We start from the raw sequence: 26,513 nt of genomic DNA on the forward strand, positions 1-26,513 counted from the left end.
TCAAGCAAATCAAAAAATTGATATGCATCACCATCTACTTAATTCTTATTTAAAGTCCATGAGTTTTTGTTCTCAAATCATCCCTTTCAAGCAAATAACAACATAAACATTTAGTTGAGAAAAAAGAAATTAATGGCAACATTAAAATTTCTTTCATTTCTCATTCTTCAACTCTTTTTGATTACTAATAATTGTGAAGGTGTAGAAGTAGGATTCTACAAGAAAACATGTCCAAATGTGGAAGCAATTGTCAAAGAAACAACAAAACACTACATTTCTATTGCTCCTACTTTGGCTGCCCCTTTGTTAAGAATGCACTTTCATGATTGTTTTGTTAGGGTACGCACTACCATTTAATACACTAGGCTCGAAGATTAGTTAAATTGACTCTTTATAAATAAAAAATATCACGTAAATTGAGACATATAAAGTACATATGGCGTCAATATATTTGTTTTATTTTTTACATTTTTTGTATAGGGATGTGATGGTTCAGTGCTATTAAATTCAACAAAAGGAAATAAAGCAGAGAAAGATGCAATTCCAAATCAAAGCCTAAGAGGATTTCAAGTGATAGATGCTGCTAAATTTGCTTTAGAGAAAGAGTGTCCTGGCATTGTATCTTGCTCTGATATTTTAGCCTTAGCTGCTCGTGACGCTGTTTCACTGGTAACTAATTACTCTATATCTATCTGTCTCAATTTATATGTTATATATTAATTTCTTAATCCGATCAAAATGAAATGTCATATTTAATTGGCAATACAGATAAATGGACCAACATGGTCAGTCCCATTAGGTAGAAGAGATGGAAGAGTCTCAATTCTCTCAGAGGCCTCAAAAAACCTACCAACTCCTTTTGATAACTTCACTACTCTCAAAACTACATTTGGTGCATTGGGACTAAATGTTAAAGACCTTGTTGTTCTATCAGGTAAATTTCACATACGTATTTGTTCAACTGACTATCCTTGGACGATAATCTTACTCTCTTTTTTTTTTTCATAGGAGGACACACAATTGGGATGTCACATTGTTTTTCCTTTTCGAGTCGTTTGTATAATTTCAGTGGCAAAGGTGATATGGATCCAAACATGGATCAAAACTACATTAACCGTTTGAAGATCAAATGCAAACCTGGAGATGTGACTACAATTGTTGAAATGGATCCTGGAAGTTTTAAGAGTTTCGACACTGATTATTACACTATGGTTGCCAAAAGAAGAGGATTATTCGCCTCTGATGCAGCTCTTCTTAGCAATGCTCAAACAAAACAATATGTGTTATCACAGTTAAATCAACATGGATCAACTTTCTTCAAGGATTTTGGTGAATCGATGGTAAAAATGGGACAAATTGGAGTTCTTACTGGGAATGCAGGGGAAATTCGAAAACATTGTGCCTTCGTAAACTAAGAGGAACTTTGATTTTAGTCATTTTTCGTATTGTTTATGTTCAATTGAATAATCTTTTTTTCCATGTCCTCGTTGTGTAGTGTAAATTGTATGTTTTTGATTCATAAGCATGTAACAAAATAAAAAGATATTGTTTTGGTCTCACTAGCATGCATTCTCATTTTGTTCTTTTTATTTTTAGTGTATCAAACTGTTTTTTTTTTTTAATTTCAAAAAAGGTTAAAAAAAGCGCGCAGCTAGCATGAGATAAATTCATAAATAACCACTTTTTAGTCGTGTTTGTGATCGTTCTATTGATTTGCTAGGTAGCTCGATTTTGTAAAAAAATACCTACGATAAACTCGTCAAGGTCAAAGGATCTTGATATCTTCTGTTTAAATAAAGTACAATATGACATTTTGACCATTCATGCTAGTAGAATTAAACTTAACAAACTAGTAAATTACAACAAAGGTACATTTACCACCACAAAGATACATTCTTGGTGAATTGATTAGGAAAAGAAAACGATACAAAAAATGACGATAGAGAAATAACTTCACAAAATTATTCCTCTTAGTTTATAAAAGCACACTTTTTTCTAATTTCGCCCGATTTATCAGTAAGGACTCCAATTTTTCCCATATTCACCATTGACACCCCAAAATCCTCAAAAAAAGTTGATCCCCTCGAACTTAATTGTGCCAAAACATAATCTTTTGTTTGTTTATTTGTGAGAAGTGTTGCATCAGATACAAAAAGGCCTCTTCTTTTGCTAACCAAATTGTAATAATCAGTGTCAAATGTTTTGAAACTTCCAGGGTCCATTTCAACTGTGGTTGTCACATCATTGGGCTTACATTTAGTCTTCAATTGGGCTATATATTTTTGGTCCATGTTTGGGTCCATATCACCTTTACCAGTAAAATTGTACATACGGCTACCAAACGAAAAGCAATGTGATACTCCAAGCGTGTGTCCACCTTTAATATGAAAAATAAGTTAGGATGAAAAAATAACTAAAGAAAATAGGGTTAGTAGAATGTTCAGTCTCTTAGTTATAAGCAAATTCTAGTTAAAGAATATGGATCTATAACCTTTCATTTATTGCAAGTGTGGTGTAACTGTTCAAATTTAACATAGCAAACTACCATATAAAACATGCATTTGTACTATATACTTTTAAATAGTAACGTATCTTATCACTAATGAAGAGTTTTTTTAATCATATATTGAGGAAGATACACCTAAGTACATATATTTTTGCTATCAGATACACTAAAATATAGAGAGAGGCGAGTGAAATAGTCATGTATCCCGGATACATGTATGTGTACGTAACTGTTGTTATTCGCATATATCTAGGATACATAAGAGAGTAGAGAGCGAGATGAGAGGGAGGCGAGGGAGGTGAGAGAGATTTGTTGTGTATTCAGATACACGGGAATCCACTTGGATAGTGTATCTAGAACAAATTAAACATAACTTTGACTCGTGTATTTCGAATATATGTATCTAAATACACCAAAATCTGATAAGATTAGTAATATTGCAAACTAAAGTATATCTAATTAATTAACTAATTAGCTCTGAAACTAATACGATTTTTGCAAGTTTCCTTTTATCATAATGAAATTATAATTTTTACCTGATAAAACAACTAGGTCTTTTACACTTAGACCTAATGAACCAAATCTTGTTTTTAGAGTAGTGAAATTATCAAAAGGAGTTGGTAAATTTGTTGTGGCTTCTGAAAGAATTGAAACTCTCCCATCTCTTCTTCCCAATGGTACTTGCCATGTTGGTCCATTAATCTGCCCAAAAAAAAAAACCATAATTAACATGTTCAAAGAAAAACTAATTATGCAGAAACTTTATTTGATAATTCTTTAATTTGGACTTTTCACGCGATAAGTATAAATTTACGAAAATAAAGAGCATTTTTACATTTTACATATCTTTCATTTAAAACCACAAGATTTAATAGTCATTTATATTTTCTTAAACGTTATGTCAAGTTAAAATCAGATAACTAAACTAAAACGAAGAAAATAATTATTTACCAGTGAAACAGCATCACGAGCTACTAAGGCTAAAATATCAGCACAAGATACAACGCCAAGACATTGTTTTTCTAAAGCAGATTTAGCAGCATCAATCACTTGGAATCCTCTTAGACTTAGGTTTGCAATTGCATCTTTCTCAGCTTGATTACTTTTAGTAGAATTAAGTAACACTGAACCATCACATCCCTGTCACAAAAAATAAAAATTAATTTAAACCCTTGGGATTCTAGAAAATATAGAGAACTTCAAAAACTGGTATGAAATATATAGCTGAATTCAACTTGTTTGTAATTGAAATGTGATTATTGTTGCTTTTTTATACTTACTTAAGTAACATGTTATAACATGTTAAATATATGACATTATCACAATATATTAAATTCAAAACCATATAGTATAGTAAATATTTTTGCTTACCCTAACAAAACAATCATGAAAATGCATTCTCAACAGAGGAGCAGCCAAAGTAGGAGCAATAGAAACATAGTCAACAACAGCCTTTTTCACAATTTTTTCAACATTTGGACATGTTTTCTTGTAGAACCCTACTTCAAGGCCTTGTGAATTAACAAATCTCAATACAATTGCAAAATAAATTATGAAAACAGAAAATAAATTTAGAGTTGCCATTTGAAAAAAAAAAGGAAAAAAGATGAAGAAATTAATTAAGCTTTCTTAATTTGCTTGTCTAAAGTGATGATTAATTAGGGGCATAAATGTATGCTATTTAAATTGGAAAGATATTTGGTGACATGTCACTTTTTTGGTTATGTAAGCTGGTATTATTTTAAGGTTCGTGTTTGATACGAAGGAAAATATTTTTCTAGAAAATAAGTGAGTTACTTACTGGTATAACCTAACATAACTCTATGTGGTGGAGAGTAGGGGTTCAAGGGTGACGACAGTTGACAGGGTTCATATGAACCCCCTTTATTGGAAAGTATTATTATGTATATATGACTAAAATTATTTTTTATGTGTATATAATAGATGTCGAACCCCCTTCGATTAGTTCATGTGTTTAGTTCTTCAAATATTGAATTTCCTTATTAAAATCTTAACTCCGTCACTGGACAACAGGTAGGATCGTCACACTATAACAAACTAAGGATTTTGCATCAATTATTTAACGACAGTTAAGTAATTATCGATCTATATATTATGTCCAACGATAACATAACATGGGTATTTATAGCAAACATTAGATCTATATATATAAATGTTGTTAAAAGCCTCAGTGACTCGAGGATGCAATAACTGCATTAACTTAATTGCCGCTAATACTTTTACAAAAAATTATAATTATAACTTTATTGTCAATAAATATCTCTTAGTGCGACAAAGGTTTGGGGGTTGAGGTCGTTAAATGGATGGAGAGAGACAATAAACTCAGAACAATATATATTAACTAATCAAACATGAAAAATTAGAAAATATTTTTTAATTCATACCAAGCCATCTAAATTAAAATTGATTTTAATATTTGGCAGTTAGCACCACCCATGCAAAGAAATTTTTAATGTAATTTTTTTTAATACATGCAATGGACTGCCAAACAACCCTCAATAAAAACATAAGAGGACTAAGCTTTCTATGAAATAGATGTGGTTAATTTTTTTATCAATTTGATGTTGATAAGAGGCATAGTTAAAATTTTAATTTATGAATTTTTGGATCATGATTTGATTAGCTTACTGAGTTTTGGATAGGTAACATATTGTAACACAAATCAAATTAAAAGTTTAACTCTAAATTACTTAATTTTGTTGAATCTATTATTGTTATTGTTATTATTGCTCCGCCCCTAATTAATTAGCAAATGATTTTGTTGTTCAATTATAAAATTTGTTTGTCACTAATATTTATTTTTAGTAAATGTATGCTAATGTTGTGAAGTTGATATGTTTTGGTCACTCTTGAAATGAAAAAGATTAATCGTATTAATAAGTTGACGGGTTATATATTGGCTTAGCCACATGTTACTTAAGCTGAAATGAGCTAGATTAAGATGGACTAAATATAAAAATCATAACTCAGTTCATTCAATTTTTATAAGCTTAATTTTTTTTATTAGTATGACTAAAAAATAACATATCAAACATAAAAAGATATATTCAAAAATATTTTGATAAAAAATTTGTTGAGTAAATTAGAGAAATTAAAATCAAGTGAGTTAATAAATAAAGATAACGGCATGTTTCTATAGATTAATTTGTATCACTTTTATATTTGTGTCGGCACTAGAAAAATAAAATTCTTTTTTTCAAGTCCTTTTCTTTGGAATAGTTACAAAATATATATTATTTTGTTGAATTTGGTAGTAATATATATAAATTAAAAAAAAAAGTCCATTTTATATGTATATATAATTTGTATTGATCGACTCACAAAACCAACTTGCTGTTGGACTCTGCTTATCACTATTAATTAATTCAGACATGGAAAAACAAATTAAATATGTTAGAGTATTTAGAAAATAGTTTGGAAAAATAATGTATACATTAGTTCTGTATATTAATATTTTCTTTGGTTTACTTTTTATATGCATAATTAATATAAATATTAGTTATTTACTTTTTGTAAATTAAGGTCTGTATTATTAATATCACGATTTTTTAAATAATAGTTATGCATTAAACAAAAATTCAATTATTGCTAAAAAAAAATTTTACTTTTTTTTCATCATAAATATGAAGGATATTTGGTAAATAAATATTTTTATATTTTATTTGGTTTACTTTTATATGCATAACTAATATAAATATTAGTTATTTACTCTATTGTAAATTAAGGTATGTATTATTAATATCACGGATTTTTAGGTATTAGTTATCATTAATTAAAGATCCAATAATTATCGCCAAAAATCTTTTTTTCATTTTTTTTCATCATAATTGTGAAGGATATTTGGTAAATAAATATTTTTATGCAATGGATGCAATTGTAATACACCAAATTAAATAATGCATAAGAAATGATCTATGTATAATTGATGTAAGCATAACTAATACAAACATTAATAAATAATAATACCCTCTATTTAGCATTTTTTTATACACTTTACCAAACGATCCTGACTTGATTTGTTTGAGGTTTCAATAAATTTATCTCATTAGAATTTATAAGGTAAGATCTAACTCCCCTTTGTTTGTACTTATTCATATTGATGATTTTATTTTATTGATAATGAGCATCAAACAAAGATGTTTTGTTTATTGATGTAAATATGTCCCAAGAAAACGCAATCACAAAATACTTTCGTTATTAAGATTGTGAGTATAATTTCGTTTGTTTTAAATTTTTTTTGTTGATGCGAGAAATGTAAGTAACATATTTTTCGAACGTAGAATGATCCAGACCTCTTTACGATGCCGAGTAGGTTTTGAGAGAAATAATATAACTTGTGCTGGATTCAATTTGGGCTCAACTGTGAGCAACTAAACCTTTGGGCCTGACTTCTACATAAAGTCCAGTCTATTTAGATGTTTTTCAAGTTAGCCAATTTCGAAAAATTGAACAAATAGCCATTTTTTGAATCGTTAATTAGGAGTGAGCATTTGATTTTTTGGCTTGATATTTAACTATTCGATTTTAATTTTTCGTAATGACACCCGGTCCTCCAGACAATTATTGATTAAAATTGGAGAGCTTAGGTAAAAGTTGAAAGTCCTGATAAATTTTAATTTCTTGCAATTGTATCATATCTCTCGTAAGGTTAGAATCAGTATTTTCATTAAACGAATTTAAAATATAAAAAAATAAATGTACAATGAAGTTAATATATTTAGCTATTTAGCTACTCTTCACTATCTAAATTCTGAGGGTAATTTGCTTCTAAAATAATTTTAATATAATATATTTTCTATATAAAGGGACTAAATGCTCATTTTTTATAATTGATTATACGTTAAATATGAAGATAATAATTTAAAAGATAGCTCAACTATTACTAATAGTATAACAAACAAATTTTTTGGATAACAAGGTCACTAATTTTGGCTATTTCCGTTCAAAATTTACTATTAACATTCATTTGGTTAACAAAATATGGCATGAAATTATATTTAGTCAGAATATATTTTTTCTTTTAATTTCTCAATCCACATGACAATAAAATTCGACCCAACCCGAGCCATACCCCCATATAAACCCTATTGATAACTTGGACCCGACCTAACCTTACTATCCTTTGATACCTCTTCTCGTTGAGTCGTTGTTAGACTTTTTTTTCAAATATTAAACAGTTCTAATTACATAAAGAAAAAATTTATCTCAGATCGCAATCAAATCTATTCTAATTTTTTCTTTAATCAGTCCCTCTAGTTTATATAATTACAAGGATAAATCCAACCTTTTCCCAAAAGAAATAGTTTTGTAAAATACTCAATAAGTTTTTACCTTATAATTTTGAGTGGTAATTAATTAATAGAGAAACTTTCTTGACAATACCTACTACAAAAAGTTGTATTGGTGAAAAATAACTTCCCAACTACCCCCTTTATTGGACCACATGACAACTACCATTCTTGTTATTTTTTATTAGTATCAAAAATCATGGCCACGAGGGTTCTTTGTCCTTTAGATTCTTTTGTAATCCTTTAGGACTTGTTTGATACGAAAATAAGATAAATAGAGTTATTTTATGGATTAAAATATTTTATTGGATTGGTTATTTATATGTATGAGATGATTTAATTCATCGTTATGATATAAATAGTAAAATAAATAATTACGAAACTAATTAATACTTTGTGAATATCAAATGCACACATAATAAAATAATTATGTATGTTATTTCGAGATTATTGTCACTTATGTCTTATGATAAGTGATTCGTGAGTGGTTGTTTGGTAATGGGCGCTCTTCAAGACTTACTTGGTATTAGGAATAGAATAGATAAAGATATATCATGAGATTAGTTATCCTACAATATATATAATACATAAAATATATGATTTATTTCATCATTATAATGTAATGGGATGATAAATTATTTTGAAACTAACTAATACTCATTTTGTTTCTATTTATACGTCGTCCGTCTGAAAATGAATGTCATTTAATACTTGTCATTTCACTAAATCAATAGATAAATAACATTATTCTTTTTGTTTTATCCTCGAGAGTTATTAGCCTTGAAAGTATTAATTTGATCAATATAGGAAAATTAAATGATTAATTTATGTTCATTCTGGTCAATTTAATAATTAATCAAAATAAATTAATTTTATATTCATTTATCTTAAACTTGGCTTTAATAGATCATTATGTAAAGATATAATGATAAACTTACCTAGTCTCGTAGAGAAAACGAAATCTGAAATAATGATATGCAAATAGAAACGGGGGAAGATTCCTTAAGAAATGTCGGATGAAATCATATCGCATCTTATTTCAAAATTATTATTTTTTATCCCTCGTACTAAATCAATTCTGCTATATTCATCTAGCCATGTGCAATTTTCCTCTATATATAGTTTGGTTCTACCTATTCTTCTTTAGCTCTTCATTGCTACTGTTTTTAAATATTTGCCAAGTTATTTCCATCTCTAATGGCTGATTCCGATAGTTCAAGCACATCAAATTATGCCTTCATAGACTCCCCTCGTAAGTTCATAATTTTCAAATATATAAATTTTTGCTATTTTATTATATCGTAAGTTCATAATTTTCAAATATATAAATTTTTGCTATTTTATTATATCAGTACTCATGTATTATGATAAACTTGTGGTATTACTTTAAATTTGATAGTAATATAATTTTAAATATAATCACATGGTAATATATTCTTTTATAAGGTAAAATTAAAATTTATCAATAATCGAAATACTCAAAGTATTAATATTCCTAGGGGTGTAGCAAGGTAGGAACCTCATTTGGTTAAAAATAAAATATACTGTTTATATACAATTAAAATTATTAATTCTTTATATTATTAACAAATGTTAATCTCCTTCAACTTTTTATTTATTTACTTTTTTGTATCTTAAATTCTCTTAACAAAAATTTTAACAATAATCTCATTTATTGTCTCCAATTATGTGTTTAATTAGCATTTGAGGCCAAAAAGGAAGAGAGCTTGAAGCTTGAATTTTCCCAAGATGAGGAAATCCTTATTACTAAAATGTTCAACTTGGTTGGTGAGAGGTAATTCATCATTGTATAATATTTTTATATTATTTAAATTCATATATCTTAATTGTCTCTATATTTTCTTGTGTAGGTTATTTCGAAAAAAATAATAATCATTTTTCATATTTATATTATTATGCATTATTCTATATGTGTTTTTATTTTTCATTTGGTAAACTCGAACTTAAGATATCTGATTAAGAAGAAAAAGACACTTATCGCTCTAATACAATTTTGATTGGTGGTCTACTCATCTTGTTTTAACTGTGTTTTAGTTTTTCTTTTCCTTCTCATCACAATAAATAATAAATATAAGATATAATTTGTTAAGTTACTCTTAATAAAGAGAGAGTGATTTCCTCTACAATATTGTTTTTACTTCTTTAATATTAAGAATATAATGGAAAATAATTGTTATTCGCGTTCTACCCCTTAATATAAGATTTTTTGATGTGAATACATATTTAGTCGAACTTCAATATGAATATTAGACATCAAATAAAAAATAAAAATAAAATCCTTCGATAAATTACATCAGGCTGTTTTAAACAATCGATGCGATAATTAAATATTACTCTCACCACCTTATATTACTTGTCCACTTTCTCTTTTTATGTCCTAAAGAGATCATAACAAAAAAACAGTATTGCTAATTTACCCTTTTAATTTTTTTAAATACATTTTATTTAAGTATCATTTTTAATTAATAAATAATGTTATTTGATTAGGTGGTCATTAATTGCTGGAAGAATTCCAGGGAGAACTGCAGATGAAATTGAGAAGTACTGGAACTCAAGAAATTCCAACAGCCAATAAAATATTTTCTTTTTGCTATATATGGAGTTACAAAAGAAAAAAAATAATTATCATCAATTTCTTCTTAATTATTTATTTTCTTTTTCATTTGAGATGGTTTCAAAGCACAATTTAAAAAAAAGAAAAGAAAAAAAGAAGAAGTAAACATTGGATTGGAATAAATATACTTTCAATTTTGTGATTTAGAACGAATATATTTTTTTGTTAGAAATATTTGTGTGTATATATATTTTTGTCACTCAACAAATGTTGCATATATACCCTCAGCACCATAGAAATATTGAAAATAAATTATTTTTCTATCATTTTTCGTTTTAATGATATTTAGTGTTAGGTATACCTAATAGAACTTGTCACTTGGTGCCTTGCATCAACTAACAATAATAATAATAATAATAATAATAATAATACTTTTCAACATATATATGACATGAATAATCAAAATGGGAGGGGGGGAATAAGAAAATTAAGTACAATTACATGAATACCAAAATTAAAATTCAAAACCAAGCAAAGATCGAAAACAAATTGCAATATTCATGAATCGAAATACTAGCATATAACAACAACGACATATTCTTAAAATGTATAATTACCTTATCTGAAAAATAAATTTGTCAAATAAACACATTTTCAATAATTTGAACACGTCTTCAATACGACCCCTCATGTGCGTGTCAGACTATGTATTCTCTCAATAAGGTGAGTAGAGAAAGACAATATAAGATAACGAAGATATAAGGAGACAAAAGAACCCATAGTCGGAAGACGAAAGGTTATTGCTCCCGGAATCACCACCTCCTCCACCACCACCCTTGCCACGCCGCTGCCCCGTCACGGGACCGGAGAGGAGGAGGCACACGGCCATGAGTGTAATAAGAACTATAGCCATTTTAGATGTAATTGCCATCTTCTCAAAACTATGCAAAACAATATTGCAATATTTAGTTACATATAGTTTTTAATATATAGTTGTAAATTAGTCCACGCACAAATATTTTGAATATAATAAACCTATGGACGGTGGACGTGTTGTATTATCGGTCTTAATTTATGTATCTTTCGACATTTGTATGATCATAAATTATTTTATTAAGTATAAAATATTTTTTTAATTATAAGTAAACGATATATTATCTGAAGCCAATCAAAAAATTAGTTCATAAATAGTATCTTAATATTGTATGATATCTTCAAAAAGGTTTATTGGTATATGATCATAAAATCAAATACACACGACGTGTGTTGTAATACATGATTTTTTATATTTAATTGTGAATACATTAGTTTTTTTTTTTTAATTTTGTTTTAAAAGTTCTGATATTATATTAATTACGAAAGATTAGGGCGGCCCTCATTGACTTAGATATACAGGCTATATTAATCTTAGCCCAAAATAGTTAAAAGAAATAGTGTCCATCAGTCATTTTTTTTTAAAAAAAATAATGATTGTTTAGGAGCGTAAAATATCATAAGTGAAACTTCACGATTATAAATTTTGAAGCTTACAATATTTAGTTTCAATTATGGGGACTAAAAATTTGGTAAATTACACCCAATAATCTTGAAAAATGATCGACAAATCTTCGAAGTTAAAGGTCAAAACTTAAAAGGTTTTTTTTGGAATAACCAAACATGTTAAAAGTTCAAGAGGCTATACTTGAAAATTATGGCTATTTTTGAAATTTTCTCCTATGTTTGGTTTTTCAAGATTGATCAAGAAAATAGTTAAGGCCCAACCACTAAATTCCCTTTTTTTATTTGTTTATTTTGATGATAAATGTGATATCTATTTTTCTTATATTAAATTAATACCTTAAGTTCTTTATAATTTACACAATTTTATGAGAAAAAATGAGGAACTCTTGAATTATTTTAGTATTTAAATTTTGGAATGCAAGTAGCATAATATATTTTAGCTTTGAATAATAATGGTGATTTTTAAATTATTCTGGGCAAAAATTTTGGGCCTTTAAATGCTCAAGGATATCATTTTATGTCTCCTTTTTGGATTTTAATTTTATTTACGAGATGACCTAGCTAGAATCTTAGAGTTTATGGTAAAAGTATATCATTATATTCTACGTATCATTTCCTCCGTCTCAAAGTAAGTGTTACTAGTTAGCTAAATGTCATCTTAAAAAATTAATACAAAAATCAATATGTTTTTTCAACTATACCCTTGTATTAAAGAATTGTTATTTATAAAATAGTTATCAATTTTAATGAAACATTTACTAAATAAGCTATAACTTTTTTATTTTTTAATGTGTGAAATGAGTTATTAATATTATCTATTTTATCATAAAAAGATAAACACAAGAGCCCGTATAGCTCAGTGGTAGAGCGTCAGTCTTGTAAACTGAAGGTCTGTAGTTCGATCCTGCATGTGGGCATTTTAATTTTTTCGCTCGAGGGCGATCAATCCATCGTATCGAATATTTTTTTTTTCATCGTAAAAGAAGATATTAAGGAAACCTATTTATTTGATTGAAATGAAAAATATGATTAGAATTTTTCAAAGTTCAATAGGTGTTGAAGGGAGAAAGTAGCATTTCGAAAAGCCTTTTCTTCATATAAAAAAATTTAGTCTATCGACCACTATTATCATCCACGCACGGATTAATGTGGAACTAATACTAACAAAAAAATATCTAGACTAGTGTAGTTGATAATCATAGATACCTAGGAGAATATTCTTGTCTTGCAATATAAGAGATTTTATTTTTATTTAATAATCATCATATGATTGTGAAGGACCACAGAGTATTAAAAAAGTTTGGTATGCTAAATTTTCATAAATATATATTCATCATATTTAATAATCCAATAATTAATAGAATTACTAACCGAAGTCAAGATATTCTGATTTGACACGAAATTTAAAAAGTTATTATACTTTGTGACAAATAGAATAATATATCTTAAAAGAAATGTTTAATCCCTAATTGTAAGTTTAGTATATGCTATACTTTGTTTAAACATATCAATCACAATAATTAGACATCAAATTAAAAGACATGAGATTCTACAAGATTTTATGCTCCTCCTTAAATCTAATTATTCTAAAGTTTGTTTAATATTTTTTATTTTTTATTAAAAGATATGAAAACAATGAGACTATTCAAATCACAAAATGCTTAAAGAAGTGATCATCTTTATCAACTTTATTTTATACTAATAAATTAGTTAAAATTTAAAAAATTAATACAAATTTAAAGTTAAATTGAAATTAAAAGTTAAAATTGTTTTTGGATATGAAAACACAAGTCAAAGACCTTTTAATATTTCTTAAGATTGTTCACGGGTATACATAAAGAAAATGGGGAAAAGTTGCTTATGAAAAAAGATAATTAATTGATCAATTTGCTTTAAATTAAACTAGCTATAATTGTTAATTTGGCTTTAAATTAGCTATTATTGGCTAAATAAATACAGTGAATGGGGTACATGAAAAATGACAAGTTGAACATGTTTATAAGTCGGTACTTATTGTTTCATTTGCGTGTCATTAGTGGTTACCACAAATTTGTTAATATTATTCTTAATCTATGATTATATTTTTCTCATGAAGAATTATCAATCACCAATCAAATACAAATAAAATATTTTTTAGAAAATACTTAATTTTTTGTAGAGATATTCAGAAAGCAACGTTTTTCGTGAAGACTTTTATTGTACAAGATATTTCAATAGAATTACGTTACACGCGTTTTTCAACTCAATAATAATGTAGCAAAATCAATAAACTTCTAGTTAGGCTGACAAACTTGGTTCGCATGACACTTTAAGCGATTCCCATATTAGAATAGAAAAAGAAAAGTGAGAAGATTTATAGAGCATAATTCAAGTTCATCACATGATACATACTCTCCTTTGAGCTCGATAAGCCCAAGCTAGGGTCTAATCAAGCAAAAGTAGTGACAAGTGTCATGTGTTTGAGGAATGATAAATATGGTATCAATATAATGATAAGACGAACCTCACGAAGGACGATGATTTATAACATCAAAGTGGTGTATGCGATTCTTTTATTGAGGACTGATAATTGAGCGCGAGTCAAGCAAAACTGAAAAGTTTATAAGTTGACAAACTTCTTAAAATGAAGTGTATATTACTTTTCAGATGAATTTCATACCATCCGTTTTACATTTTATATATATGTATATATATTACATACTCTTTGAGTCTGAGGTGAATTCATGAGACATATCAGATCTGATGAAAACAAATAATACGTGTTATGAACTTAATTCGATGGAAGTGATTTTGTCATTAATTTGTCAAATATTACCTACTAATACTAAGCCGACATGTTATCAACAGCCCATGTTCCCAATTCTTGGTTGTTAACAATTTGATTGACTAATTAATTGTGATTTTCCCACCAACTTAAAGCTGATAATTACTTCATGGGATAATAAACATCTTCTTAATGGCTTTAATTTGATGCCACTAATTTTCTATCAACTTTAAAATTTGATCAGAAAATTCAAATAATGTGTGTGATCCCACATCTATCAAGTTTTGTCCATCTTTAATCTCTGTCATGCACTAGTGCCATAGATTATCTACAACTTTCATAATTGATATAAATAATCGTTCGTCAAAACAATATTTAATAAACAAAAAATATATGTTTAAATTTATCTGACGACTGTCATTATTTTGTAACTTGCTTTTCCCATAATGATGCTTGAAACTGACTTGGAACCTGCCATTAGGAGGCTTATCCAAGAAGATTAAATGGAATATTAACTAACAACCTTAATTATCATGTAGTTAGTCTTGGATTTTTCAATGTTCATACTACATAGTCACTTAATGTTACATCACAATTAGATGGTTTTGAATAATTTATTTTTTCTCCGAACTCATTGGCTAAGTTAATAAATTATTAAGTTTAGTCATCATCACTAATGACTTTGACAAAAAAGTTAACCATTATACTTTTAAGGGGTAAATATGATAATATTATTAATCAAATTCCACTATGGGGAAGGAAGAGAAAAATAAATTGTTATATTTGACAAAACACACATTCACATGCATGGTATGAAAAATTTTAGGTTTGATAATGGTATCGCCTAATGGACAAATCGATAAGTTTGAAACAAAACTAATAATATATGTCATGATGAAAATATGTTGTGAATTTTCATAAAAAATACTGATAGATTTCTAAATTGATAATCAAGTATTCACGATCCGTAGATATCTTAAGCAATTTTCATAGGAAAAGTTGAGATATATTGAGGTGCTATATTTATAAGTGAGGGTACAAGTTCACTTGATTTGGACACGATGATTATATAGATTAATCGACCAAGAAAAAAATATATGTAATTTATCGAGTCAAATCATGAAATTATGTGAATGAAAGTATAAAATTTGTGAAACTTCAAGCAAAAGCAATATGCTTAGCATATTGTGGTTTGAACTCAATGATAACATAGATCAAGAGACAAAACTTTGAGATTCAGTTTGAGTCAAATGAACACTTAATTTGATAATATTTTTTTTTAAAAAATGTTATCCATTGTAGCTAGACTATATATTATATACAGATCTGCAAATGATTTTGTTTGGTATTTTGGAGGAATATATTGGACATTATATTATCTTTAAATTAATTGAAGTATTATAGTCCATTTGTTGTTAATTATTATTATGCCATCAACTCATCATACAGATTATTTCTAAATCATACATTAGTGTGATTTCGTAAAATGAAATAGAATATACGTAAATTTTATTTTATATCCGTAGAACAGAAAAATTGTTTATAATAGATTATCTGATATCTAAATTATTTTACAATATAGACGGAAGAAAGGAGTAAACTTATAGAATTGATGGCTAGTTATATTATCAGAATTAAGTTACCTGTGCTCACCAACTAAATATATGCACATGGAGGGGTCTTAAATTAATTAATTAATTTAAAATAATTAGTTGTTTAAATATTTAAACCTGAAAATGACATTAAACATTTCTTTTTTTTTATTCTGGAAAATGATTAAGTTTATCTTTTACTATTAATTGAAATTGAGCAATTTTTCCTTGTTTTAAACGTTTTGTCTAATAATAATCTCAATGTTAGCAAAAGTCTCATCTTCTCTCTTTATTAATATATAATAAAGTTCCAATCTGAGATTAATTTTCAACTTTAATTGAATTTGTACCTCTTTATTCAAATTTAGACAAGTTGAGTGCACTTTTATATATATATATATATATATATATATATATATATAAATTTCAAACAAGACGATTTATTATCAAAAATATAAATGAACAAGATATAACAAAGGAGAAAATTAAGCAATTTAAGATAGTACAATGATGGATTTCCTTCGATACATTTTAATTGTCATATTTACTAAAAAATTACTAGTAGTTATTAGTATTATTATTATAGAAGAAAATCATATAATTGATTAATAGTTTTGACATGTACATTTACTCAATAAATATGTAGAGAGATAAATGTGGTTAAATTTTTTAGATCAAGAAATAAATAAGAATAATTTGGTCAAATTGCACTTTTAGTTAATATTTTCTTAATGAGTGTAGTAAAAAAAAAAAAGACCTTGACAAATAAATTAAACCAAGTAATTAACCACTTTTACAAATTTATTGTAAAATCGCGAAAAAATAATATTCGCTAATCGAAAATTAAATTATTTTGTCGAAAAATAAAGTACATTACCAATTATCATATTTGGAGCCTTCAAGTAGATATCGATCATCGAATCGAGAAAAACCAATTTAACAATTTCTATTTTTCCTTTTCTAGAAGAGTTTTTACTGGAGTATACAATGATGAAACACCAAGTTTCGCATACTATTCATTTTCTATATTGTATCTGTATTAAATTCTTCAAAAAATACTAGTTTTGAAAAATTCAATAAACATAATCTATTGATGTCTTTAAAAAGTCCAAACAATATAGACGAAGTGAAACTTCGATATTTACATAATGATCTTTTATATACTTTAAAAAATAAAAGCAAATATTTATTTACATGGAGAGGAATAAAAGAGAGGAAAAATCAACCATGGTAGTTGACTAACATAGATAAAGGCACAAGACAAAGTCCTTTCTTCTTCAAATCTGTATAGCCTCTTTCCACTTTGTGCACTTCTTGAAATTGTTTTGAGCTACCTTCATTCCCCTACAATATCATCAATAATAAAAAAATTATGAAAATATTTTATTTTTTAAAAAAAATATTATTATGTGGGTACTTATAATAATCGTCATTCGATTCATTTTTTATCCATTTTAAATAGAACATCAGAAAAAATCAATAATAATCTAAATTGATCTAATCAAGAATCGTAATCTATTTTTCAACAGGTCTAAATTCACTAATAAATTATGATTATCGACTACTTTATGTTGATTTTCTACCTCACGAAAGATAGTTACTTTTAGTAGTGAGGTGTAAGGGGCGAGTCTGATACTTTATCTGCTTATGTCTGATTCATTTTTAACTTGTTAAAATTCAATCCGCTAAAAAAGAATTAAAGTAAAACTATTGTGGGATATACTACCATAAAATTTCCAGTGCTATTTTTTGTTCTTCTGTAATTGATCTCCATCTTGCTTACCTATTGATAATCACACAAGATATTAATACAATTAATTAGAAGTTGCACATAAAATTATATATACTTAGTGTAAGCAATTATAATTGTGTTTGATCTAACCATACCCTATTTTCAACCTCTATAACTAAAAAATGGTAATTGTAATTACCTAGTTTCAAATTGATTAATTTCACGAGTAAATAAAATTTTACTTCAGTTAAATTTAAAACTCGATAATACTAGTTATTTTTCAGATACAAGATCAAGAAATGGCTAGTAAACACTCATGTCTGCCCGATTTTAAATTTCACCGCGCCATCAAAAAAGAAAGTAATATTTTCACAAGTTCACTCCATCAAAAAAAAAAAAAATAACATGTTGAAAAATATGAATATGTGTTTTTTTAAATATTCAGATAAGATGATCACACAGTTCAATTATCGATAAAAGAATACCTTAGGACTATTGACAGGTGAGCTAGCAGTGTCTTCCAAATCAGGATCATTGATTTTCTTGTTTCTTGGTAATTTCTTCAAATTCAACTTCTTTGGAGAGTATTCATCATTCATAACTAATTTGTTGTAATTTATATTACAATAATTATTGTTATTCCATGGAGCAATATTAGAAGCAGCATCAGATAATAAAGAATAACTATTAGGGCTAAAATCATCATTATCATCATCATAATCCCTTTGATTATTCATTAATGAAAAATCCTCCAAATAAGTTGTCCATCCACTTTCTTCTTGTTGTTCATCTTCATTTGTTGATGATAAATTATTTTCACTTTGGTTCATTTTTTTTTTTTTTGAGGTTGGAAATTGGAATATGTGTTTTGTGAAATAGAGTTGATATTATATTGTTTGAGGGGATATATTATATAGTATATATATATTGAGGAAAATAGGAAGGAAAAGAAAAAAGGGGGCACATGGAATCTTGGTGAGGGGGCAGGTGAAGGAAGTTAATTAAAATACAATTGTATCATTTAAATAGTTATTTTACTATGTTTAGTTGTAAAAATTGAAAAAAAAAAATCATTTTTAAAGTAAAAAACAAAATTTAAATATTATAATTGTGTTCAATCATGAATACATATTAAAAAGATTAATATTTATGAGTAATATGGAGTGCAAACAATTTCGTGGTGTTTCTTTATATTTTGAATAGGCGTATAACATAAATATAATTTTTTAATTATTTGATTTTAGTTATATTTATGCCCTCCAATTATAATTAGATGCGTATTATTAAATACTTAAATTTGTATTATAAAGAGTCCACTCATCTCATTAATCACCGATGTAGGACTTTTGTCATTCTTTAACACATATCATAAAATGCCACATAAAACCTATATGCTAACTTGTTCAGTTTTATATATTTTTAAATTTATGTCAATTAAAAAAATATAAATACAAACTAAAATCAAATTAAAACTCCGAATAAAAATGTTAAAAGAAGTTCATGGCCAAACAACCAAAAAGAAAGAAAGAAAGTGAAAGAAAAAAAGTGAGAACAAACAAAAGAGATAACGTGCAGAAATGGAAAAGAACTTTTCAAGGAAGATAGAGATATTTAGTTGACCTTGTTGATTAAAGTGTAACTATTTGCATTATTTCACTATATATTTATAACGAGACGATTAGCTTACGAAAATATAATTTGATCGATATATTTAAATTTGAGAGAGTTAATATTTAATATTTATTAATTTAGTTTACTTTGATCATGTCTTATTAAATTATATTTAAGAGTTTGAATTGATTTGGGCTAAATAAGTTATTTTAATTGACTCATGAAATTTTTTATCAAAATATATTTTGTTTATATATTAGATATAGTCATAATAATATCGAGAAAAATATGAATTTGATAACAATACAAAATTACGAATTATAGAAAAAAAACAATTGAATTAGATGTGGTAATAGTTGAGCGAGCTAGGTTATGGTCTATTGATTTATAGTTTATCTTTATTCAAATCGTTGTAATTTGAGTAACTTTTGAACAGATCAATATTTTACTCATTGATTAACACAATTCATTTTGATCTGTTCAAATTCAATCAAACTCATCATTTGATACACAACTCATCTTTATTTATTAGTATTAGTTTGATCTACTTTTTAAAATCTTCATTTTGTCTTAAAGAAGCTATATCAATACAGTGAATGTGATATATTCTAAATCAAAAATTCAAAATATTTCTTAAACACATATTATTACATATCTTAAAGACCTTTAATTTAAAAAATTAATCAATATACATCTTAAAATCAATTAGTATCATATCACATCTTATAAATTACAATCAAGGTCCTTCGTGATGACTCAAATAGTTTAAAAGGTGATCAACCATGTGATATTCAGGATCGATCCCCTTTAAATGTATTTTGACTCAAGTTTATCGCATAAGGCTTGCCTAATATAATTTAAGTCGAGGTTATACAGTAACTGTAACAATATGACGGAAGAAATAATTGATAAAGACAAACATCTATCGGCGACATACTTGTCAAAATAAATAGTACCATTTCCAACTTGTCTAAATAGAAGAAAAAAAAAGGTGCTAATGATCTTGTGACTCTTTATTTTGTATAATTATTTTAATGTTTGAAAAAAAAAACATTAGGTTTACTTGGGAAAAGCTACATGAATCATGCCAATATTTTCTTAATTTGTGCAATTTATAATTGGGAAGAAACTATTGGTCTACAATGTATCCTTTTAATAAATAAGAGGAATGTTTAATTGTTTATTGTTTAATGGAAAATATAAAATCTATTAAAATATTGTTATAAAAAATATCCGATTAAAGCTTCTAACATAAGTTAAATTAAACAATAAGAACATATCTAACATCACTATCCAACTCAATCTCAAAAAACAAAGAGAAGCATAAACAATTGTGTTTTCTTTGATCAATTAATTTTTAATCTTAGCAGAAGTTGTCCAAGCAAACAACAACAATAATTAATGATGTTTGGAGTGATTTTGGCATTGTGAAATTTGTGTTATCTAAGAATATATCGAAAATAATTTTTTTATTTTATAAAGATAAAGATAAAATTGATGTATATATTATTCTTTTTAAACATATTATATATATGCATTTTCGTCCATATTGTATGTTGGTCTTTAATGTATGTCAAGTAAATATTTCCTTATTACAATATTCCAGAAGTTATGTCCACTCGACATAAATTCGATTGCTTACGATATAATATTAAAGAACAAACTATTTAAAAGGCAAAAGTTAAAAATCAATTTATTTGAACTAGCCTCAAATTAAACTCATTTTACGAGATTAGAACAGATATATTGTTATATTATTGTCATTGATTTTTGAAATCTTCTTTTAAACAAATAAAACCCTTAGGACTCTATATAAATCTACTCAAACACATAAATTAGACATTTTCCTTATCAAATTGAGATAGAAAAGTTTGAAAATTAACTAAGAGAATCCACCATTTTGCAAAGAAAATTGATTGACAAAACGTTTGTCATAATCATAAGAATTTTGAAAATAAATATTCCTATTTGAAACAATATTCAATTTTCTAAAAACATTTTAGATTTACCTAGTCTTGACAAACTTTAAAATGTCATTATTGAACTATGTATATTTTATGTTAGGATTGAGATCTTCAAACCTTTGAGTTAGAACTTTTCAAACTTTAGTCCTAGCAGCCTGAAGTTATGATTTGGTAATTATATCGGGAGGGTAAAGTGTATACAGTCCTAATTACTTTTATCATAGCAGTAAAGAGGTGGTTTCAATAGACCCTAGTTCGCTCAAGGGAAAATAATCCAAAAAAGTCATGAAATAAAAGGTAATTGAAGTACAGGATGTTGAAGATAGTGACATTTTACCCTGATTCGTATCCTCCTCAATCTTCTATTTATCGTCATGTTCTCGGTAAGTTAAAAAAATCGTGTCATGCCTTATTTATTCGTCTCTCTCCAATACTTTTTTGACGTACCTTTATCTCTTCTGAGTTAAGCTCTCACACCTCCACACTGAGACAACCAAACACATCTCCTCTTCATATGGTTGAACCATCGTCATAGTTATCCTCCACAAAAGTTATTCTCACTTTCTCTGAATATCCTTATCTCTTATTATTTCTTCCTAACTAATATACCAACACGTCCATCGTAATATCCTCATTTCTACAACTTTCGACTTCTGAATATGAGAGTTCTTTGCTTTTCTTTAACTATGGGTCCTTTAAGAATGTGAAGGGAAAGTTACATAAATATGCTATACTAAAAAAATATTTACCATTTATAGCAATAATATTATTTTTTCACTTAATCACTTTTAATTCATTTATAATACAAGTTTAATACATATTACAAAGAACAATTAATTATTCACATATAATATAAATTTTAATGATGAAATAATACATTTATCACACATTTTAATACACTTATAATACAATGTGACAATTTTTTACCAAACAAACATGATATATTTAAAAAAAAAATTATAATTCATATATATTGCACACATAATTCACTTTTAATACATATTATAGATTTAATAAAGCATTGTTATAAATGATAAATAACAAAAAGTATTGCTAAAATCAATAATTATTTTTTAAAATGTATTAATTTATGTAATTTCTCCGAATGTGAAACTATACTATGAAAAGTTTCAATTAGGCCCACACAAACAAAAGCCCACTTATTTAAATACAACTTCTAAAAAAGCCCAAGATGATTTGGGTCTAAACAAGGTCCAGATAACTTTGATTAGGCCTTTTTATTTTATCCTTAAAGAGTTATCAGCCTTAAAAGTATGAATTTGACCAACATAGAAAACTAAATAATTAGTTCATATTCATCGATCAATTTAACTAACGAAATAAATTAATTTATATTCATTATTGAAAACTTAACTTTACGAACACATATTTTTGTCATTTAAATTAATATAATATTGCATATAGTGTAGCTTCAATTACATATCATATAGTTTATTCTTCTTATATACAATCTTTTATATTCACGTGATACACGTAGCATGCATGTATACTAAAACTAAATTGTTACTTCCTCTAGTTCATAATAAATAAATTATTGGGATATTTTCTTTTCATGTTTATTATTAATTTAATGAGCTTTTTTTTTTTTTACTTACAATACATGTCTTAGAAGAATAGTTTTGGATATAATCATAAACGTAATAGCGGAAACTATTCTCTAGTTTTTTCTTAAAATATTTTCTAAAAAAAAGTGTGTGGGGAATCATCCGAACCCTTTTCGTTGAAAAATTATATTATTTATACACGATTATTTTAGATATATAATAGATGTCAAACCCCTTTCGACTACTGCATATGTCTCTTTTTTTAGATTTGTAATTCTCTTATTAAAAATTTTGACTCCACCACTGACCGTACCCCAACAGTTCACTTAATATAAACGAGAGAGAGACTAATAGTAGTACTTGAATAATCCATTATTATTTTTCAAATGTATTATGTTTTAATTACATGACATAACGTACACATGCAACACACATATACAAAAATTATAAAAACACATATAGTATACAACATTTTGGCTAAGCTTGCTCTTCACGGACCCTCAAACATGAATTTCTTGAATAGTTTTTATCGAAAATTATAAAAACATATATAGTATATAAATTTTTGGCCATCTTGCTCTACACGGACCATCGAACATCAATTTCTTGAATAATTTTTATCGAAATATTATAAAAACACATAGAGTATACAACTTTTTGGCTAGCTTGCTCTTCACGAACCCTCGAACATCAATTTCTTGAATAATTTTTATCGAAAAATTATAAAAACACATAGAACATACAACTTTTTGGCTAACTTACTCTTCACGAACCCTCGAACATGAATTTCTTGAATAATTTTTTTCGAAGTTCTTTTTCTTTCGATGTAATAAAAAAAGGACAAAAATTCCGTTACCGGGAATCGAACCCGGGTCTCCTGGGTGAAAGCCAGATATCCTAACCGCTGGACGATAACGGATTAATGATAACAATTGGTAAAATATGAATATATTTACTACTTACTATTATAATTTATTACTCTTTCCGCTTCAATTTGGATTTGACTGGTAAATAACTTTTGAAATATATGATCTAAATTGAGTCATAAATATTTATATTACTATATAAAATAAAAAATTTTTCATTAAAGGTAAAGAGTTTAATTTATATATTATTTTTTCTTTCTTTCTAAAGCTCATCCAAAAGCAAATAATTTCTTATAAATTGAGACAAATAGAGATTACTCTATACTAAAATTCCTATTTAATCATGCATTGTATTTATCTGAAATTAAACCAAAAGAAAATTTAGTGTGTGTTTGGATAATTTAAAAAAGAAAATGTTTTCATATTTAGTTGGTCCAAACTATTTAAAAAATATTATTTTTCATTTTTCTTAAAAAATTATTAGGAAAATAACTTTTCTGGCGAAAGTAGCTTAAGTAATTTGAAATCACCATGATAAAAAAAAAATTTAGTTTTTTTAAAAGAAAATAATTTAAAAAGAAATCGTGAAAAACATTTCCTTTGCACCAAATGCACCCTTAGCTTAATTTCAATCGTCTTGTATGGTCAGCTTTTATTTCCTGTTTCATCAAAGTTATATTATTTGACATTTCAGCTCAAAAAGTTGTACCAACGCACAACTTCATAAATTATTTCTTATGTTTATTATTTCAGCTCAAAAAGTTGTACCACGCACAACTTCATAAATTATTTCTTATGTTTATTATTTCTTACTTGACGGTTAGAAAAACCGTTACTATTTCTAACCGCTGGCCGATAACGGATTTGTGATTTAAATGGGTCGAGTAAAGTTTACCATACCATAATTAAAGTCCTATTAGATTATGTAATTTATTTATTCAAAATTAACTCAAAAAGATACTTTACAAGAGATTTTTACTTTTATGTTTATATTTGTCTAATTAAAATATTTTGGTTAATTGTTTATTTCATATTTGGTTGGTTAAAATATTTTTGGAGAATAATTTCCTTATAAAAATAAATTTCTAAAACTTTAAAAATGACGATTTTGGTGATTGAAGTAGGAAAAACAATTTTTTACAAGTGGCGTACTACAGAATTATCTGTTTCCAATCGCCGCTTAGTTAACCCCATCCCGAGGCTCCAATTGTCATTTCTGCCGCCGCCATTTCCATTGTCGTTACCGCCGCCATTTTCATTGATATTTTTATTCTCTTTTTGACCGACCTTTCCATTGTAATTCCCACTGCCATTTCCATCGATATTTTTGTTGTCTTCTGGACCGACATTTCCATTGTAATTCCCACTGCCATTTCCATCGATGTTTTTGTTGTTTTCTAACCGACATTACTGTCGCCATTTCCACCGATATTCCTAGCCGCCACTTCCGCCGCCAGAACATTTTCATTTATTACATATACATATTTTGAAACAAAAAGTATTTTTGTTTACTTGTCAAATATCAAAATCTAAATTTAAAAACTATCAATACATCAAAAATGATCTTTAGTAGTAATTAACAATAATAGTCTAAGTGTCACTTAAATATGTTATTTTAGAAACAATTAACGCTTTTTTTAGATGTCTTTAAAACATATAGCGACATTCGATTTAATGATAATTAACTAATGCTAAATGTTTTAACATTCTTTGTTAATGTGCATATTTATTACCGCTAAAAAATGTTTTTGTTGCAGTGATAAGTATTTATTTTTCAACAAAATATTCTCTTGTTTTTTTTAAAATTATTTTTTTGTAAAAAATATGTGTTAACAATGAGATTCGAACCTTGGTACAACAACACTAAAAGAGTCTTAAGTACCCATCCTAGAACCATTGGGCCAACTATATGATTTATTCATTGGATGCTCTATATTAATTTTATACAAATACCTATCGATTTCTACATAGATATATATATTTTGTAACGAAATTAATCGGTGCTCAAGCACCCGGCGGACACCACGTGGATCCGCCCTGTCCTCATGCAAATAAACAATTTCTCAACCAAAAAATTGTCTTGCTTAATAAATAATTTGGTTACACAATTGAGTCAATAGTCATATAATTTAGTTACAAAGTCATTAACTCACAACTAATTTCTACTGTCTTTTCTCTCCAATTTCTTTACAAACTCATCTCTAAGACTCAAAATATAATGCTTAACTTGTTTTTTCTTAAAATGGAGTTGGGAGATGGTTGGAACTTTGGGTTTATATTAGCACAAATATCAAGGCTGCACCTTGCATGAAAAACACTTGTTTAACTTTGACTAATGACTTTTAACCCAAAAAAAAAAAAAACTAATGACTTAACCCAAAAGGAAAAAACAGAAAAACAAAAAAAAAAACTAACTTTGACAATTTTTGGAAGAAAAAACAATTTGAAGGGCACAAGGTCAAGTTTGTTAAATTTATAGATAATTAATTTAAAATAATTAATTTTTTCAAAATAATTACTCTCTCAGTT

The 26,513-nt window shown here is 26.9% G+C and overlaps 4 protein-coding genes and 2 non-coding genes across 6 annotated transcripts; 3 read left to right on the forward strand and 3 right to left on the reverse strand.

Annotated features, from left to right (window-relative positions):
• The first annotated feature begins 51 nt into the window (after positions 1 to 51).
• LOC138340745 (peroxidase 27-like) lies at positions 52 to 1,559 on the forward strand. The gene is made up of 4 exons (XM_069292780.1): positions 52 to 339; positions 481 to 669; positions 769 to 934; positions 1,009 to 1,559. The coding sequence occupies exons 1-4, from the start codon at positions 133 to 135 to the stop codon at positions 1,413 to 1,415; spliced, it is 969 nt and encodes a 322-aa protein (XP_069148881.1). The 5' UTR covers positions 52 to 132; the 3' UTR covers positions 1,416 to 1,559.
• A 200-nt stretch (positions 1,560 to 1,759) lies between these two features.
• Positions 1,760 to 4,162, reverse strand: LOC101246796 (peroxidase 27). The gene is made up of 4 exons (XM_004251464.5): positions 3,878 to 4,162; positions 3,458 to 3,646; positions 3,043 to 3,208; positions 1,760 to 2,377 (listed from the first exon to the last, which is right to left on the reverse strand). The coding sequence occupies exons 1-4, from the start codon at positions 4,088 to 4,090 to the stop codon at positions 1,971 to 1,973; spliced, it is 975 nt and encodes a 324-aa protein (XP_004251512.1). The 5' UTR covers positions 4,091 to 4,162; the 3' UTR covers positions 1,760 to 1,970.
• A 4,589-nt stretch (positions 4,163 to 8,751) lies between these two features.
• LOC101247103 (MYB-like transcription factor ETC1) lies at positions 8,752 to 10,603 on the forward strand. Its single transcript, XM_069292782.1, has 3 exons — positions 8,752 to 9,067; positions 9,517 to 9,610; positions 10,324 to 10,603. The coding sequence occupies exons 1-3, from the start codon at positions 9,013 to 9,015 to the stop codon at positions 10,409 to 10,411; spliced, it is 237 nt and encodes a 78-aa protein (XP_069148883.1). The 5' UTR covers positions 8,752 to 9,012; the 3' UTR covers positions 10,412 to 10,603.
• Positions 10,604 to 12,735: 2,132 nt separating this feature from the next.
• On the forward strand, positions 12,736 to 12,807 carry TRNAT-UGU (transfer RNA threonine (anticodon UGU)). Its single transcript has one exon. It is a non-coding gene; the product is annotated as a tRNA-Thr (tRNA).
• A 4,501-nt stretch (positions 12,808 to 17,308) lies between these two features.
• Positions 17,309 to 19,042, reverse strand: LOC101247402 (vascular-related unknown protein 1-like). The gene is made up of 3 exons (XM_010315368.4): positions 18,464 to 19,042; positions 17,973 to 18,029; positions 17,309 to 17,590 (listed from the first exon to the last, which is right to left on the reverse strand). Exons 1-3 carry the CDS (start codon positions 18,806 to 18,808, stop codon positions 17,468 to 17,470), a joined length of 525 nt encoding a protein of 174 aa, XP_010313670.1. The 5' UTR covers positions 18,809 to 19,042; the 3' UTR covers positions 17,309 to 17,467.
• A 4,923-nt stretch (positions 19,043 to 23,965) lies between these two features.
• On the reverse strand, positions 23,966 to 24,037 carry TRNAE-UUC (transfer RNA glutamic acid (anticodon UUC)). The gene has a single exon. It is a non-coding gene; the product is annotated as a tRNA-Glu (tRNA).
• Between the last annotated feature and the right edge of the window lie 2,476 nt (positions 24,038 to 26,513).

Source organism: Solanum lycopersicum, chromosome 12 (assembly GCF_036512215.1).
Source record: "Solanum lycopersicum chromosome 12, SLM_r2.1".
NCBI lineage: Eukaryota > Viridiplantae > Streptophyta > Magnoliopsida > Solanales > Solanaceae > Solanum > Solanum lycopersicum.